Source organism: Marmota flaviventris, chromosome 13 (genome assembly GCF_047511675.1).
Source record: "Marmota flaviventris isolate mMarFla1 chromosome 13, mMarFla1.hap1, whole genome shotgun sequence".
Classification (NCBI taxonomy): Eukaryota; Metazoa; Chordata; class Mammalia; order Rodentia; family Sciuridae; genus Marmota; species Marmota flaviventris.
In genome coordinates, this window is record NC_092510.1 from 32235345 (window position 1) to 32251714 (window position 16370).

The 16370-nt window shown below is 35.1% G+C and overlaps 1 protein-coding gene across 1 annotated transcript in view; it reads right to left on the bottom strand.

Annotated features, from left to right (window-relative positions):
* Window positions 1-721: 721 nt before the first annotated feature.
* The window catches only part of Gda (guanine deaminase), a 94273-nt gene continuing 78624 nt past the window's right edge, over window positions 722-16370 (bottom strand). The window contains exons 10-14 of the mRNA XM_027940113.3: window positions 15281-15348; window positions 7786-7932; window positions 4324-4454; window positions 1630-1657; window positions 722-792 (exon numbers count right to left, since the gene is read on the bottom strand). Coding sequence (XP_027795914.2) covers window positions 722-792; window positions 1630-1657; window positions 4324-4454; window positions 7786-7932; window positions 15281-15348 — 445 coding nt within the window. The remainder of the gene's footprint in view (window positions 793-1629; window positions 1658-4323; window positions 4455-7785; window positions 7933-15280; window positions 15349-16370) is intronic.

Below are 16370 nucleotides of genomic sequence, written 5' to 3' on the forward strand. Positions count from 1 at the left end.
TATGCCATGTAGTTATATAATATTCCTAAGAGACTTTAAATCTTTAATACTTAACTTCTGTCAAACACTTTGAAGCACAGAACTATATTTAAAAAGCATATGGCATTCAATTCCTGACATCCATCCCTAAAGAAGGCAAAGCACAACAAGAACACATCTGTGAAACGCAGATTCCATTAAGTGCAAATTTCCAAAACACAAGGTCAATCTAGAAACACATTTTAAAATTCAGTAAGTTTATGCTCAGCATATAATTTTCAAAGACAATCTGAAGTGATTTTTTTTCCAACATTTGTTCACTGTCTAATTTTTGTTCCCTCATAAAAATATGGTCACTGGTTAATTTTTAGTTCCATAATTTTCATACTTGTTAGCTCAAAATATCTAACCTTATAGGAATATCTTTGCTCTCCACGTTTCCACATAGGAAAAAGATTTCACTTCAATCTCATAATAGACATAACTGCCAGCAATAATATCCCCTTCTGTTTGAGCTTGAAGTAAACCTGAACAGGTCAAAAGGGAGATATTTTCATGAAATTATGAAACCTCCCAACCAGAGTTGGGAATTACTGCACTTCCTTCAAGCAGTTTACCAAGTGAATACTGTAACTAGACACAGAAAGAGATAGTCATCCCAAGAACAAGGTACTGATTGTGACTTTCCAACCACGCCTGGGCACAAGGGAGACGCAGAGTCATGTCATCCCAGGAGAACTTCTTACACTGAGCTGGAAAATGGAACCACCTGCTTGCCACCCACATAAACCTCCTCAATATTTCGATCATCTCCTGAAAGAAAAATCAAAGAATCAATTTATAAAGTGGTTTGTGTCAGTAATTATTTTAATTGCCATGGAGAGATTTAAAACAAAATATTTGCAAGAAAGGAAACACAAAAAAGCTGATTTCTTTTTTTTTTTTTTTTTTACCCTCTCAGATTGCTTATAATCTGGTCAGGATAACATGGATCAGCAGAAGATGCCATAGCTAATTTGAGATTAGAGTCTGGATTCTGCACTCAAGGTGGAAATCACATGAATCGACCCCCATCCCCATCCTTTTAGCTCAAGTGCTTGGTTATTCATTTCCAGGCCCAGTTGAAAAAGAAACCGTTATCTTAATAGTGCATGGTGAAATGAACAATTTGCAGAAACTGAGATCCACATGAAATAACATGTGTCTCTCCCATCTCAAGTTCACTCAGTACTGAGCTCACTCAGTGGAAGGAACATCAGAGAAGAATCTTCTGCATTATCGTTTCTCTCAGTGAATGGAATTGAACATGAGTACACTGGAAACACATGTGGGGAGGGTCTAGTAGACCACAAGGTAGGACGGAATGTGGGTACAGATGAGGGTAAGAGGTTTACACATGGGATTTCTTCCTCTATGGGCTTTCATTCTCAGCTTGGGATTTGTGACTGTATGTTCTAGTGGGTCATGTGTATTTTGAACAGTACTTTAAATATTGTACTACAAACGGACTTGATGCTGAGGAGTATTTAAAAAATAAATCAAGGCAAATTAACACAGATAACATTTAAAATATGTTATAACAAACACAGAGAGCCATACCCAAGAAAAAGACAAAAGACTTATTTAGCGTAGAGATGTATATCTACCTACCTAGATAGAGGAACTTCTGGATAACAGCCTAAAATGGAAAATAAAGGTAATAAGAAATAGTATTTTGTACATTTCATAAAGGAAATTAATAGGAAATAGTGTTTGGTAAAGCCCAGAAATTGAAATGTATTTCTCAAAAGTGAACTACTATTAATTAAAAAGAAATTGTCTATTAATTCTATTATTTAAACTTCTATTAATTAAAATAAATTGTCTTTTCAGATAAAAAGAAAAGCATCAAATAAATAAAATACACAACCTGTTGTCTACTAATAAATGTTTGTTTACTGCTAGAAAGTTCTTGGGATATAACCTTCAATTATTTGAAGGAAAAGCATTATATAAATTAAAGAAATTAATCTAGTGAAATGATTCAAATATTTTAAGAGGTGTATGAAATAAGAAAAATGACTAGATGAATGGGATTAAGCCCTATTCCCAGAAAGTCCCTCTACTAAAAAAGTAAAAAAAAAGTAATATGAAAATAATGATGGACTCAGGATACATTTCCCCAGAATCAAAGGCAGGAAGGTCACTGTGACCTTCCTCTCACCCTTCTCCCCTGAAGCAGATCCTAAGACCTTCAAGTCAGAGGTGCCCTCCTACTACCCAGAGGGAAGGAGCATCCTTGACAAAGGATCACAGAGAAGACAGTACAAACAGGCCCTGTTTGCCCCCAGTTTGGTACCATTAGAGAATGCTCTTTTCCCAATTTTCCGTTCTTCATCAAACCTAGCACTCAGGTTAACCAGCTTCTTTGGGTCGTCATTTCATTATGAAGGCTCTCGTGCCATAAATAAATTTGTATGCTTTTTTTTGGTTGATCTGTCTTTTGTTATAGGAAACTCAAGTCTTGATCCTAAGATGGCAGAGGAAAGATCTTTTTTCTCCCCAATAACAAATGATATAAGCTTCAAATAATCCAACATTTTTCTTTTAAAAACTTGAATATATTTATTTTCACATTTACTTTCATAAGTAGATCAATTTATAAATGATAGTAGTTAATTCTTTTCTAAAAACTATCTTATAAACAATAATTATTAAACTAAGATGGATTTGTTTATTATATTAATAAGAAAAGATTTTATAAGAAGAACAAAACTCATTTTCTTATATAATTAAGAAAATTGTCAAACCAAAAAGCTTCTTTACAGCAAAGGAAACAATCAAGAACTTGAAAATAGAGCTTAGAGAATGGGAGAAAATCTTTACCACATGCACCTCAGATAGGAGCATTAATCTCCATGATATATGAAAAATTCAAAAAATGTAACACCAAAGCCAATAACCCAATCAATAAGTGGGAAAAGGGAACTGAATAGACACAAGAAGAAGAAAAGCAATTGGTCAACAAATATATGAGAAAATCTTCAACATTTCTAGCAATTAGAGAAATGCAAATCAAATTACATTGAGGTTTCATCTCACTCCAGTCAGAATGTCAATCATCAAGAATACAAGCAACAATAAATGTTGGCAAGGATGTGGGGGGAAAGTTCACTCATACATTGCTGGTGGAATTGCAAATTGGTACAACCACTCTGGAAAGAAGTATGGAGATTCCTCAGAAAATTTGGAATGAAACCACCATTTGACCCAGTTATCCCACTCCTCGGTTTATACCCTAAGGACTTAAAATCAGCATACTACATTGACACAACCACAGCAATGTTTAGAGCAGCTCAATTCATGATAGCTAAACTATGAAACCAAGCTAGGTACTCTTCAACAGATAGATTAAAAAAAAACGTGGTATATATACACAATGAAATATTAGCCATAAAAAATAATGAAATTATGGCATTTGCCATTAAATGGATGGAACTGGAGAATATCATGCTGAGTGAAATAAGCCAGTCCTCCCAAAAACCAAAGGCTGATATTCGTATGCTAATTCACAATAAGGTGGGGTGGTTAGGGAAGAATAGAAGTCCATTGGATTAGACCAAGGGGAATGAAGGGAAGGAAGGGGAAATGGGAATGGGAATAGGAAAGATAGTAGAATGAATTGGACATTACTATCCTATGTGCATATATGATTAAATGACCAATGTAATTCTACATCATGCACAACCAGAAGAATGAGAAGTCAAACTCCATATATGTATGTCAAAATATATTCTACTATAATATATAACTAATTAGAACAAATTTTTAAAAAGAGAAAGAAAAAGAAAATTGACAGAGCATAGTGTCAAGAGCCCAATTTCTGGTGGTCAGAAAGTCTTCCCAGTTGAATCCAAATACTGCATATTAATTACTGGTCATGAGTCCTATGTAAATCACGTAACTTTCCCTCAGCCTCACTGTCCCTATAATTAGTATGATAATATGAATAGTACCCATTTCTCTTGGAGTTGTTCTGCTAATTAAATAAAATTATGTATGAAAGGGCTTAATCCCATGCCTACCTAGCACATATCAAGTGTTCAATTAATACTAGTTATGTATGGCTGCTTATAGAAAAATATACCCAAATACACTAACACATTCAAATGCAAATATTTTGCTAATTATAATTATTCTTAACATTGCTATCATAAATTGAACATTATCAAAGGCATCAACCTTCCCTTTAAGATTCTCCTCAACTCCATTAAATTGTTTCAGTTTCTATTTACTTTTCTACAAGGAAGCTATTTTGACTTCTTTATGAAATAAATGTCTTTTGATTAACTTTGTCTTACTTACCTCAGAAATATCACCAGCAAAATCCCCATAAAACATATCAATGGGAGAGTCAGATGCTTTGGGGTTGATCAGAAGGGCATCAAATTCTTTGCCCACTTCAAAGTTTCCAATCTCACTCTCCAGCCCCAGGGCTGCAGAAGAAAACAAGTTTAAACCCAGTCAGTACTGCAAGCCATCAGACCATGCTAATGTCTCGGTTTGCAGGGATAGAATCTGCCAAAATATCACTAGGAAAAAAATGAATAATCAATAGTGAGGCAGAAAAGTGCTCTCATTCCAGTAGGACCCAAGACTTCCACTTACAAGAAGCAGAGTAAGAAAGCAAAATGTGAAAATAAAAATGGTTCCCCCCAATCATAATTCTGAAGTTGTCATTCAATTTCAGCTCTATCAGTGCCAGCTGGCCTGTGCTTTTTATTTATGGCTCTAAGAATAGGCACGATACCTATGAATACCTAAGAATTGGCATAATACTGATCTTCTTCCCTTCTCTTTCCCCCCCAAAGTTCCAACTCCTTTCCTTGTCTTTTTTTTGTTCTTTATGTTCCATGAAACAGCTAACAAGATCTATTATTATGGTAGTGAAATGAACCTCTAATAAATAAAAAATAATTATTCTTTTGTGTATTCGCCAATGCAGGTCTCTCTACCGTAACTTCATGCCTTTGAATAGAAAACAACTCACTTCTCAAAGTGAACAGATCCTCATAACTCAAAAGACACAATGATTTGAAAACAGACCAATCTCTTTGTAACCTCAAAGCTTTTTCTGGTTGCCCAAGAAGAATGATTTTCTAAAATAAGGCATAGGTCAATAACATCTATTGACTCCGCTCATCTCAAGCTATAATTCATGTACTAGGATTATTAAGTGCCAAGGAAGAACATTTCTCATTTCTATGATTTAGTTTCAGAAGATGGAGGTAGTTGGATTTCATGATCAGTGAACATGTTGACTCTAAATCTCCTTAAAGCCTATAACATGAGCAAAGATATACACTGAGGTAGCAAATGGCACATACATACAAGGAAGGTTAACTGGGGTGCAGCATTGTCTACTTTAATTTTTACATGTGTTTTTAGCATTTTGTCACTGGCGTCATGTCGTCTGCTGTGGAAATCGTGGATAGATCTTCCCTGCTAGGCAAAATCTGATATGTGATATTTCTGTGCACAAAAATCCAGAACACTTGGCAATTCTCAAAGCACTTCCATGTTTTTAAAAGATTAAAGGACAACTTTTCTCAAAGAAAAGAATTCTTTAGATTTAGTATTAAGAGAGGAGTGTGAAAATAATTAGAAATATTAAAAGCAATTGGTGACTTCTATTAATTGTCAGGGGAAGGTCTGAATATGATAGAAAATCAGTAAAATTTTTTTCCTCTTTCACTGTTTATACACCATTCTTTTTGTCCTTGGCAAAGAAGCATAACAAGTATGAGTTTTCAATGGCTGTATGCAACATAAACTTGTTGTGTGTTTAATAGGCCAGAAAACCAGTTACAGTTGCCAGGGTCCATACAAGTTTGATAAAGTAACTGGGCTAGTCATTAGAACACAAAGAGTTCAGGGAGGAATTAACCCAAAAAGACACACTTGCTTCTGAAGAATTTATAAACAGTACATTCAGATTGTTGCATTTGGACCCAGCTGGGTTGGTGAGCAACTCAAATGCATTCCAGGAAATGTAATTTTTCTGTCTTTGGAGCGAATGTTGGCTCTGTGAAGATGGTTAAGACACATTTTTTTTTTTTTTGTACTGAGGATTGAATTCAGGGGCACTTTACCACTGAACCACATCCCTAGCCCTTTTTTGTATTTAATTTCAAGACAGGGTCTCACTGAGTTGCTTAGAGCCTTGCTAAGTTGCTGAGGCTGACTTTGAATTCTTGGTCCTTCTGTCTCAGCCTCCCAAGCTGCTGGGATTACAGGCGTGCGCCATGGCGGCCAGCTTGCTTACACACAATTTGATCTTCATGAGTGTGAGTGTCACGGCTGTGGCAGAGCTGGGAATATGCCACAGGGATTTACTCATCCCATTTCACCCAGACCATAGTAGAGACACAAGCTAAGGAGAAGAAATTCCGTAACAGTAAGCCCAGTGGCCCAGAAACACAGTTTTAAAAGCTACATTGTGCGGCAGAAAGGATTTGGTAGGCATTCCATGATGGCTTGTTTAGAACAGGATCCTGATGGGGCAATCACAGACAGCCTAGAGTAAAAAGGCACCACTTAAATTCAGCTAATTTGTACCATGAAAATAGATGGTAGAATAACTCAAACTCAGGTGTGCAAATACAATGATGGTGCAGGTGAGAGGGTATCACGTTTAAAAGAATGGGTGGCTTGAAACTGGGAATTTTAGAAAATGAAACCTCAAGGCTTAGAGAACTGCAAAGAAGAGAACCATTACTTGTTTTTCTTAAAATGTTCTTTAGGGCACTCATTATAGTAATTGAACCTTCAAAGAAGAACTGAGAAATTGCTCTTCCCAGGGTTCTCCTGGCCTTGATCTCCATCCATGTCTAAGGCTGGGGGAATCTATTGTAAATCTATATCTCTAAATCCTTATCTATATATTTTAATTTCTCACCAGCTATCTCTGATTTATACTATTTTCATTATCATCCATTCAAATTACACTATATTTCTAAAGTGACTTAAATTATGATTTCTATTTTTTTCATAAAAATATTGTTACACATGAGAACGAAGAAAAGCTAATGAATATTTGTATATCAACCAACTATTTTTTTTACATCTTTTTCCTCTTAAAGAGACTTTGAGTAATTAGCATACTTAAATATATAAACCAAGCACATGGTCTAGGTGGGAATTAGTATAGGCAGTTATAGTGGAGAGTAGAAGCAAATATCTGAAATTTGGCATTCGATTTTCTGGATTCAATCATGGCATGTTATAGCTTGACAGCTGTGTAAGCCTGCACAATTTCCTTGTTCATAAAATGGAATTAACAGCAGTGTTATGAAGGTACCATAACAACATAGTAAGGTGTGTTGCATAGTGTCTGTCATGGGTCTGAGCTCAGCAAGTCTTGGCTATGGCTTAGCATATGGCTATTATTATTAGTATATGGTTATTATTATTACTCAGGCCAAGAGAAGAAAGTACTTGACTCAATGGAACAATGGATTATTTTAAAGAACCAGAATGCATGTGACCAATGCAAATATCCACTAAAGTGACCAATTTATCATAATTTATGACAATTGTGTATCAAACATCTATTCTGCCAGATAATGAACTCATCGAAAAACTGAGTTCTCCACCATATACCTGAACCTATATTTTGCTGGCTAAAAGCTGGCTATGCCCTGTGAGATGTGACAGTATGTGTATTGGATTCCCCTGATTCCACTATTATGCACCTTAACACTCCATTCAAGGACACGGATTCGCACGGTTGTATGTTGTGTGAGAGAGAAATAAAATAGTCATTACCTTGGCTTCCTCCAAGAGTGGCTAGTCTGAAGACTTCTCTGAGGCTGAGGCTTTTCTCGTTTACCTTATTAATTAAAAGGATATTGGAAACCATCACTGCTCTTCTGATGGCATCAAGCATGGATGAGGAATAACCACCAGCCACATCTGTGGTAGGCAAAACAAAGCCCAGACAGTAACTTTATGAGGATAAACAGAATAATAGATGTATAAGGTTGTCTTTTGCTTTTAGTGATATAGTCCATATTTAATTAAAGAAAGGTCTTATCCATAGAGATGCAAATCAACATTGATAAGAATTAGAATTTTCTATTAGGTTCCTGGAGCTGTTGCCACAAACTGCCACATATTTTATGGCTTAGCACAGCAGAAATTTCTTCTCTCGTAGTTTCAGAGTTCAAAAGTCTGAAATCACAGTGTTGGCAGGGCTGTTACACCTACAGAAGCTCTAGGGAAGAATCATTCCTTGCTTTTTCCTGTTTATGGTGGCTCCTGGCATTTTGGTTTACAGCAGTAGAACTCCAGTCTCTGCCTCCACCTTCAAATAGTCCTCCTCCCTCTGTTTTCTGTCTCTCTCCTTTTCTGCACTGATCATTGGATTTAGGACCCACTGCACTTCAGAATGACTTCATCTTGAGACCTTTACCTTAATTACAACTATAAAGACCTTTATAAGATCATATTTATAGGTTTTGGTAGACATTTGGGGCCACAGTTCAGCCCACTTCGATACCCAAATTATTAATAAAGGTAACAGAAACATCTCTGAATATTCTCTGAACTCTCACAAAAACTGTTCAAATACGCCTGCATAGTTGTAAAGATGATTTACATGTGATTTAAAACAAGTTCACAGTTTTATATTCAAAAACCTCGTCCTAACTTTATGCTAGTCCAGATGAGAACTTCAGGAAATTAGATAAAGTTACTTCTTTAAGATAATTTGGCAGAAAGAGTGTTAGAATAAACATATATTTTGGGAAATTAGTATAATAAAAAGCAATGCTGATTCAGATAGCTTTATATATTGGTTGGCATCATTAAATGAGGAAAAAGATTTTTAGTGGCTTAAATGAAATCTCTAATCATAATTCAATTGAAACACTATCTTTGAAAGAAACATATATAGAAGTTATTAAGTGAGTTCATATAAACATCAAGCGAGTTAGCAAGTTTTATTAGAGTAAAATACATTTATAGCTAATAAAATATACTTTATATCTTAAGGGTTCCTTCTGTCATTTCTAGGTAGACATATATAATTGTTAATGCCTATATATACTGCAAAGATCAAAAGTAATTGCCTATTTAATAGTAATTATAGATTGCAGCTCAATTTCATGTTCAACTGTCTTACTTGTCCTTAGGTAAACTTGTAAGGAATTTTTTTTTAGAAAATGCTTTTCTTTTACCAGAACAGTATTTCCAAAGGATCACTCAATTCCCTGAAAAGTTTTATTATATCCATTTAACTTATTCATCCATGTTAATAGACAGTACTCTTCAATTTTGTACATTACATGTTAATTGGAAATAAATTAATTAATTTCAAATAAAGAAAATCAATGCCAAATACCTAATATTAGTCAAATAGTATTCAATTGTTAGTCTATGTCAAGAATCTTTCTAAGAAGATCACATATTAACTTATTTTTCCTCAAAGCAATCTTACAAGGTGTCTACTATCATCAACTCCATTTTAGAGACAAATACCAAAGCACAGTGACAAGGTAACTTGCCACTAGGTCAAGGTGGCTAGCTTTGCCAGCCAGTGGCAGAGAAATTGGACCCAGCTTGTTCTTAATATGTACATAGTACTCCCTCTGCAGAGCCGAGGTTCCCAAACCTGGATCTTTGTTAACTTCTAGACAGATCTCTTGAAACCCCATTGTGAAACTGCTCACTCAGGATCTATGTATCAAGATTAAACTCAGGAATCTGTATACTTTATTTATTTTTTAAATTGATGGGCAAAAGTTGTATATATTTATGGTGTGACTTTTTTGTCTTATTTTTATTTTGCAATGATGGGGACCACATTCAGGGCCTCAGGCATGCTAGGCAAGCACTGTACCACTGGAGATGCTTCTTCAGCACCTTCCAGATGCCCAGGTATGTGCTCTGAGAAAGAGGAACAATAAAAGAATCAAAGCCTGGGCTTTTGCAAAGTGAACACAAAGAGGGATCAGAAGCCATTTTTCCAGTGATGTCCACTGGCATCCAAGCAGGGTAAATCAGGGAGGGAATAATGGGTCTTGAGAAAGCATGGAATCTGGATTGGGTTCCACAAAGAGATCAAAGAACGAGTGCTTTGGGAGTAATGGAAAAAACCAAGTCAGGATGGGTAATCATCACTGCAAAATGAAACACTGCTACATGCAGGTCATTTGTTTTAATGAATTTATATGTATTGTTTATGTAAACTTGTTGTATACTTTCAAATTTTTCTTTCATATTACTGTTTTGGGGTTATTTACTATGTTTGCTTTGACTTCCATGCATCTTTCCTATTTTAGACAGGAAGCATTCTGCATAATTCTGCCAGTAGTTATCTTTAATATAGATCGAGGATTCCTAATCAAAAGATATAAAATTTCAAATGCTCCAAAACATGATGACACCACAGTGGAAAATTCCACACCTGACCTCATAAGATGAGCTGCTGTCCAAAATGCAGGAACACTAAAAATAGTGTCTAAAATTACATTCAGTCTATGTATATAAATTATAAATGAAACATAAATAAATTTTGTGTTTAGATTTGAGTCCCTTACCCAACGTATTTCATTATACATATGCAAATATTTCCAATTTTTAAAAATCTGAAATCCAAAATACTTCTGTTCCCAAATATTTTGGATAAAGGCTACTCAACCTGTATTTTTATATTGCAAAGTCAAAATCAAAATATGATATGCAACTCACTTTTTTCTGAGACGAGAAGTTTTATACACTTATAATTTGGCTGCCACTTGCCAAGTACATCTTACACAGACGCTACAACTTGGGTTTTGTTAACAAAATCAGAAGACAGAAGAATTTTTAGTACTTAGGAAGTTATTTCTTGCAGAGCATATATTATTTAAATTTCTATAACATTGAAGACATACAAATCATATAAAGAAAATATAAAATCAAAACTGAAGGATCTGACGCTCAGTTTCAAAAACAAGTATGTATTCAGGACCCAGGAGCCTCTTTCTGATTTATGTTGCCATTCTGATAGTTTTTTAATATACATTACTTTTAACATCATACACGTTGAGATGAATTTTGGGCTTTTGCTTTTATTTTTTTAAAATCATTTCCACATTTTAATCTTATTTCTACTTTAACTGATAACAGCTTTACTATAAATTTTATTGTTCTATTTCTTTCTCACATAATGGCACTTCATTTTGGCCCACCAATAAATAAATGGTATAGATTTTTTACCTAATACTAGTCAACAAGTATTCAATTGTTAGTCTATGTCAAGAATCTAAGAAGATCACATATTAACTTTTTATTTTTTCCTCAAAGCAATCTTACAAGGTGTCTACTATCATCAACTCCATTTTAGAGACAAATACCAAAGCAAATTGACAAGGTAACTTGCCACTAGGTCAAGGTGTCTAGACTCGCCAGACAGTGGCAGAGAAATTGGACCCAGTTGTTCTTAATATGTACATTGTTCTATTTCTTTCCCACATAATGGCACTTCATTTTGGCCCACCAATAAATAAATGGTATAGATTTTCTAGTTATTTTTTTCAAGGGGTTCAGAGAGATTACTTTCCAAGGCTTTGTCCAGCTGAGAATTTTGTTGCCTTCACATATGAAGGAGAATTCGCCAGATATAATATTTTCGGCTAATGACTGCTTCACCCCCATATTCATTTTTGACTTTGGTTTTGTGTGTGCTAGCAAAAAACATTTGAATGAAAATTGTTTTAATTGTTTTGTTGACAACTGAATTTTTCACCCTACATCAATGTTTCCGGAAGTGTTTTTGTTCTTTGTAATTAAAATATTGTGCAACAACATGCTCAGGTATAATTTAACATAAAATGGGGCAAGCACTTACAACATAGCTCCTTCTTAAGCTCAAAAAAAATATCCTTTAAGATTTATTATTTGTTCCATTGACTCCAGGACCTCCATCAGAAGGCCCCTGTGTTGGCACTATGCCTTCTGCCCTCCTCATGGATCATCCTCTAACACCCTCTTCTGATCTTTGCTCCATTTTATTCCCCACATCATTGAATTCGTTTTTTGCAACAATTCTGTTTCTTATATCCGCCTACATAATTGGTTTGTTCTTGCTTTAATAGAGATATAATTAAGATATTATAAAATGCATAGTACTTGGATATCCAGTTCAATAAATATTAACAGTTATACACAGTTTTAACTACCTTTCCAAAAAAAAACAAGATATCCATCATTTCCACTACTCCAGCAAATTCCCTATGGCCTTTTCTAGTTAATTCTCCTAACATCACCTCCAACACTTAGGACCACTTCCTGATTTCTGTGAACACAGGTTAGTTCTGTTGGTCCCTGGATTTTATACATATGAAATCATACAGTATGTGCTTGTTTTATCTTTTTTTTCACTTAAGATATTTTTGAGATGTACTCACGTTTTGTATGTATAAGTAACTTGTTTTTTAACTTCTGAGTAATATTCCATTATGTGAATATACCACAGTTTGCTTTTATCTATCCTCCTGTTGACAGATGCTTGGATTATTTCAAAGTGGCAGCTTTTATGAATACAGCAGGTATAAACATTCTTATACAACTCTTTTTGAAAACATGTTTGTTCATTTCTCCAGGATAAATATCCAAGAGTGAAATTCCTGGGTTATATGTAGATGTATATTTAACCTTATAAGAAACTGTAAAACGCTCTTCAAAATGATTATACCATTTACCATCTCTCCAGCAGTGTGAGTTCACATGCTTGTATTTCAATTTTTTTGTTTTCTTTTTCCACTTTGAAAATTTGTATTTTCATCACCATTTGCTATATTTTCATAGTGTCATGTCTTTTTAAACTCTAAGGATGATGACAATTTTTAGAGATTTTCTTCTGGATCAGAAGTAGATCATTATTAGATGTTTGCTCTCATTCCTAAACTGCCTTTTCTTGTTTTGCAATGCTTTTTTTGACAGGCTTCCTGCAGGTTTTTAATATTTGAGCAAGTCAAGATTTGCTCATATTTGTTATAGACACAGTGCACAAACTGTTCTTGGGCTTCCTCTCTATTCACAGTATGAGGCTAAATATCTCCCAAACTCTATAAACAAAGGGCAAATTGATAACATAAACATCATGTCTAGGAAATAGTGGATCCCTAGGTGGCTATGGCGATAAAGACTGTAAAAATGAAACAACATTCTCCAAGCTAATACACTAATATGTCACATTTAAGCAAACATTTGATCAATATGTTTGCCAGAATGTTCCCTATGCTTTTTCAGCCACAGTGATACAACCCAGTAAAGAACTGAAGAAACTGCATGATGAATTTAAATCATGGGAATTTTCCTAGAAAAATTGAGAGCAATACCTACCTGATTTTTTATGTCTGCTAAATTTTTCATATTAACTAACTGTAGTGGGTAGCAAACTCTTGGCCATTTTTTCCCCTAACCTTTAAAACTTTCCTGTGAAAATAAAGAAACTAAATCACTTCCTTTAACATCAGTGATGATATCCCAATGTTATCCCAATCTTAATAATTTACGACTTAAATTAGAATTTTTAAAAATCCTAACTACTTTGATTCTATATAAAACTGGAAAAAAATCTCTAATTTAACATACCTTTCTTGATAATTTTAACAAAATAATAATGAATATTATTGTGTTTTTCTAATTAGTTGCTTGATGTAAAATATCTCATTGTAATAAACTAGAACTTGAGTTGTTGCAGAAAATGGTGAGAACTACCAATTTCAATATGCATGCAGCCTCACGTTCTGAAATATCAAGAAGACAAAAGCATCAGGAACACAAAAGAAAGACAAGTACAACATAAGTTCACTCATAATGTGGAATCCAAAAAAAAAACTTGACCTAATAGAAGCTGAGGATAGAATGGTGGGTACCAGAAGCTGGGGAGAGTAGTAGGGAAGGAGATGTGGGAATAGGTTAATGAGTAGGTACAAAGCTACTATTAGGAGAAATAAGTTCTGGTGTGCTGTTGCACAGTAAGGTGACCATAGATAATGATAATGTACTATATATTTCCAAAAGGCTGAAAGAAAGGATTTTGAATATTTTCACCATAAAGAAATGATAACTATTTCAGAAGACAGATATGCTTATCCTAATTTAAATATCATACAATATATATCACAGTACACCCCATTAATATGTACCATTTTATGTGTCTACTTTAAAAGTTTTAGAAAAATAACCTCTTGTGCCCAATTTCATCTTCCTTTAAAAAATTTTTAGTTCAGTCATACACAGTAATAAAAGAAGGCTCACAGTGGATGCCTAGACGTTTAGGCTGACTCTCATTTTCTAAGTGAGCAGCAGTGCACACACTCAGGAAAAACAATTAAAATGCATTGTAAAGAAAGAGTGCATTGCTAACCCAGCTGCCACGTAGAATGTCCTTCAGCTGGGTGAGCATCAGACTACCTGTCGAAAACCAGGAGTCCCATTTTGGCCAAACAAGGGTTAAAAGCAAAGCTGGTTCTTATAGTGTCTCAGAATTCTCAAAGTTGACAAAGATGGAATCTGACCTTGCTCACTATGGCAAAGTCAAATACATTTTCTTATGAGACAGTATTTGATGATGAAGTTACTGAAAACACACACACACACACACACACAAATCCAATCTTATAATAACCTTATAAAAACCTAGCCAGAAGGACAAAACAATAAGGGCGGGGGAAATAAAGAACCTTTAAAATACTTTAGAAGCAATGGTCCTTTATCGCCTAACCTCTAAACCACAAACAGGGTTAATGGCTTTCAGGGTTTAGTGTCATAGAAACATCTCTCTTCACAGACAAGTTCCCATTACTTCCAACCTCACTATTCAGTTAGATACTTTTAACAAAATAATAATGAATATTATTGTGTTTTTCTAATTAGTTGCTTGATGTAAAATATCTCATTGTAATAAACTAGAACTTGAGTTGTTGCAGAAAATGGTGAGAACTATCAATTTCAATATGCATGCAGCCTCACGTTCTGAAATATCAAGAAGACTACCAATCAAATTCATGTTTCTTAAACATAAAACTGTTATCTGCAAATTAGTTGCATCAAAAGTTTTTTTTAAAGAGAGAGAGAGAGAGAATCTTTAATATTTATTTATTTATTGTTAGTTTTCGGTGGACACAACATCTTTGTATGTGGTGCTGAGGATGGAACCCGGGCCGCACGCATGCCAGGCGAGCACGCTACCGCTTGAGCCACATCCCCAGCCCATCAAAAGTTATTTGCTGATTGACCAATGCCACAGTTTCACCAGTGAAATACTGACCTGTCCCCAGCCCTATCTTCACTTCATGTTTCAGGACCTCAAGCACATTGAGAAAGCCACTGCTGAGTCTGTGGAGAGAGAAGATTTCAGAGGAGATTCATGCGATTCCAACAATGGAAGGTCACTTAATAATAATGAAAAGCGATATCACTGAAAATGGCGTTTCCCATTGGATCATCTCTCATGCTGACACAAATACACAGTCAAACCAGGCCATCTGAGTCCTGGAGTACAAAGCATCATCAAGAGCTGAAGTTAATCTCAGGAAGATACAAAGCATCAAGAGATAAAGGGAAAGTGGAGAATCACTTATATGAAAAGAATAAATGAAGAAGTTAAACCTTACAATGAGTCCAAAAGTCTTATCAATATTAAATTTGGTGGTGGTGGTGGGAGAGGGGCGGGGGGACAAGGATTGCTCAGGATTGAACCCAGTGGCACTTTACCACTGAGCTACACCCCCAGCCTTTTTTAATTTTTATTTTGAGAAAGGGCTTCACAAAATTGCCAAGGGTGGCCTCAAACTTGCCATCTTCCTGCCTTAGTTTCTCAGCCATCTGGGATTAAAGGTGTGCACCCCTGCAACTGGCTCTTAAGTATTTTTTAACTGACCCACTCATCTATATTAGGAAATAGAAATTATAAAGCACTGCCCTTCCTCTACTTGCAGAACAATTTGTAACCCTGAATAAGCAGTGATTCATATTAAGGCTCAGAAAACAAGACCCCAAAGAAGCAACCTCAAAAATCAAAATCTTCCTCTGACCTAATCCTGACCCCTTTCTTCTCCACAAGACAATCCATAGAAACTAGAATTTTTTAGGCCTAGAGGGTGTAAATCATTGGATCCATGGCACTAAAACAGAAACTAAAATTTCTCTTTCCAAAAGTGAATCAGAAGCTAGAACCCCCGTTCTTCAAAGTAAGCCATAAAGCCTAGAAATATTACTCTTCCCCTGCTTTTTTCTTTTGAAGCTGGCCATGGAGAAATTGTCTGACCTGCTTTGTTCGATAGAAGGTCATAAGACCCTCACTTCAGAAAGGATCCTGCCCCATACCTGGGAGGGAAAAAATACTACACAGAGAAGCC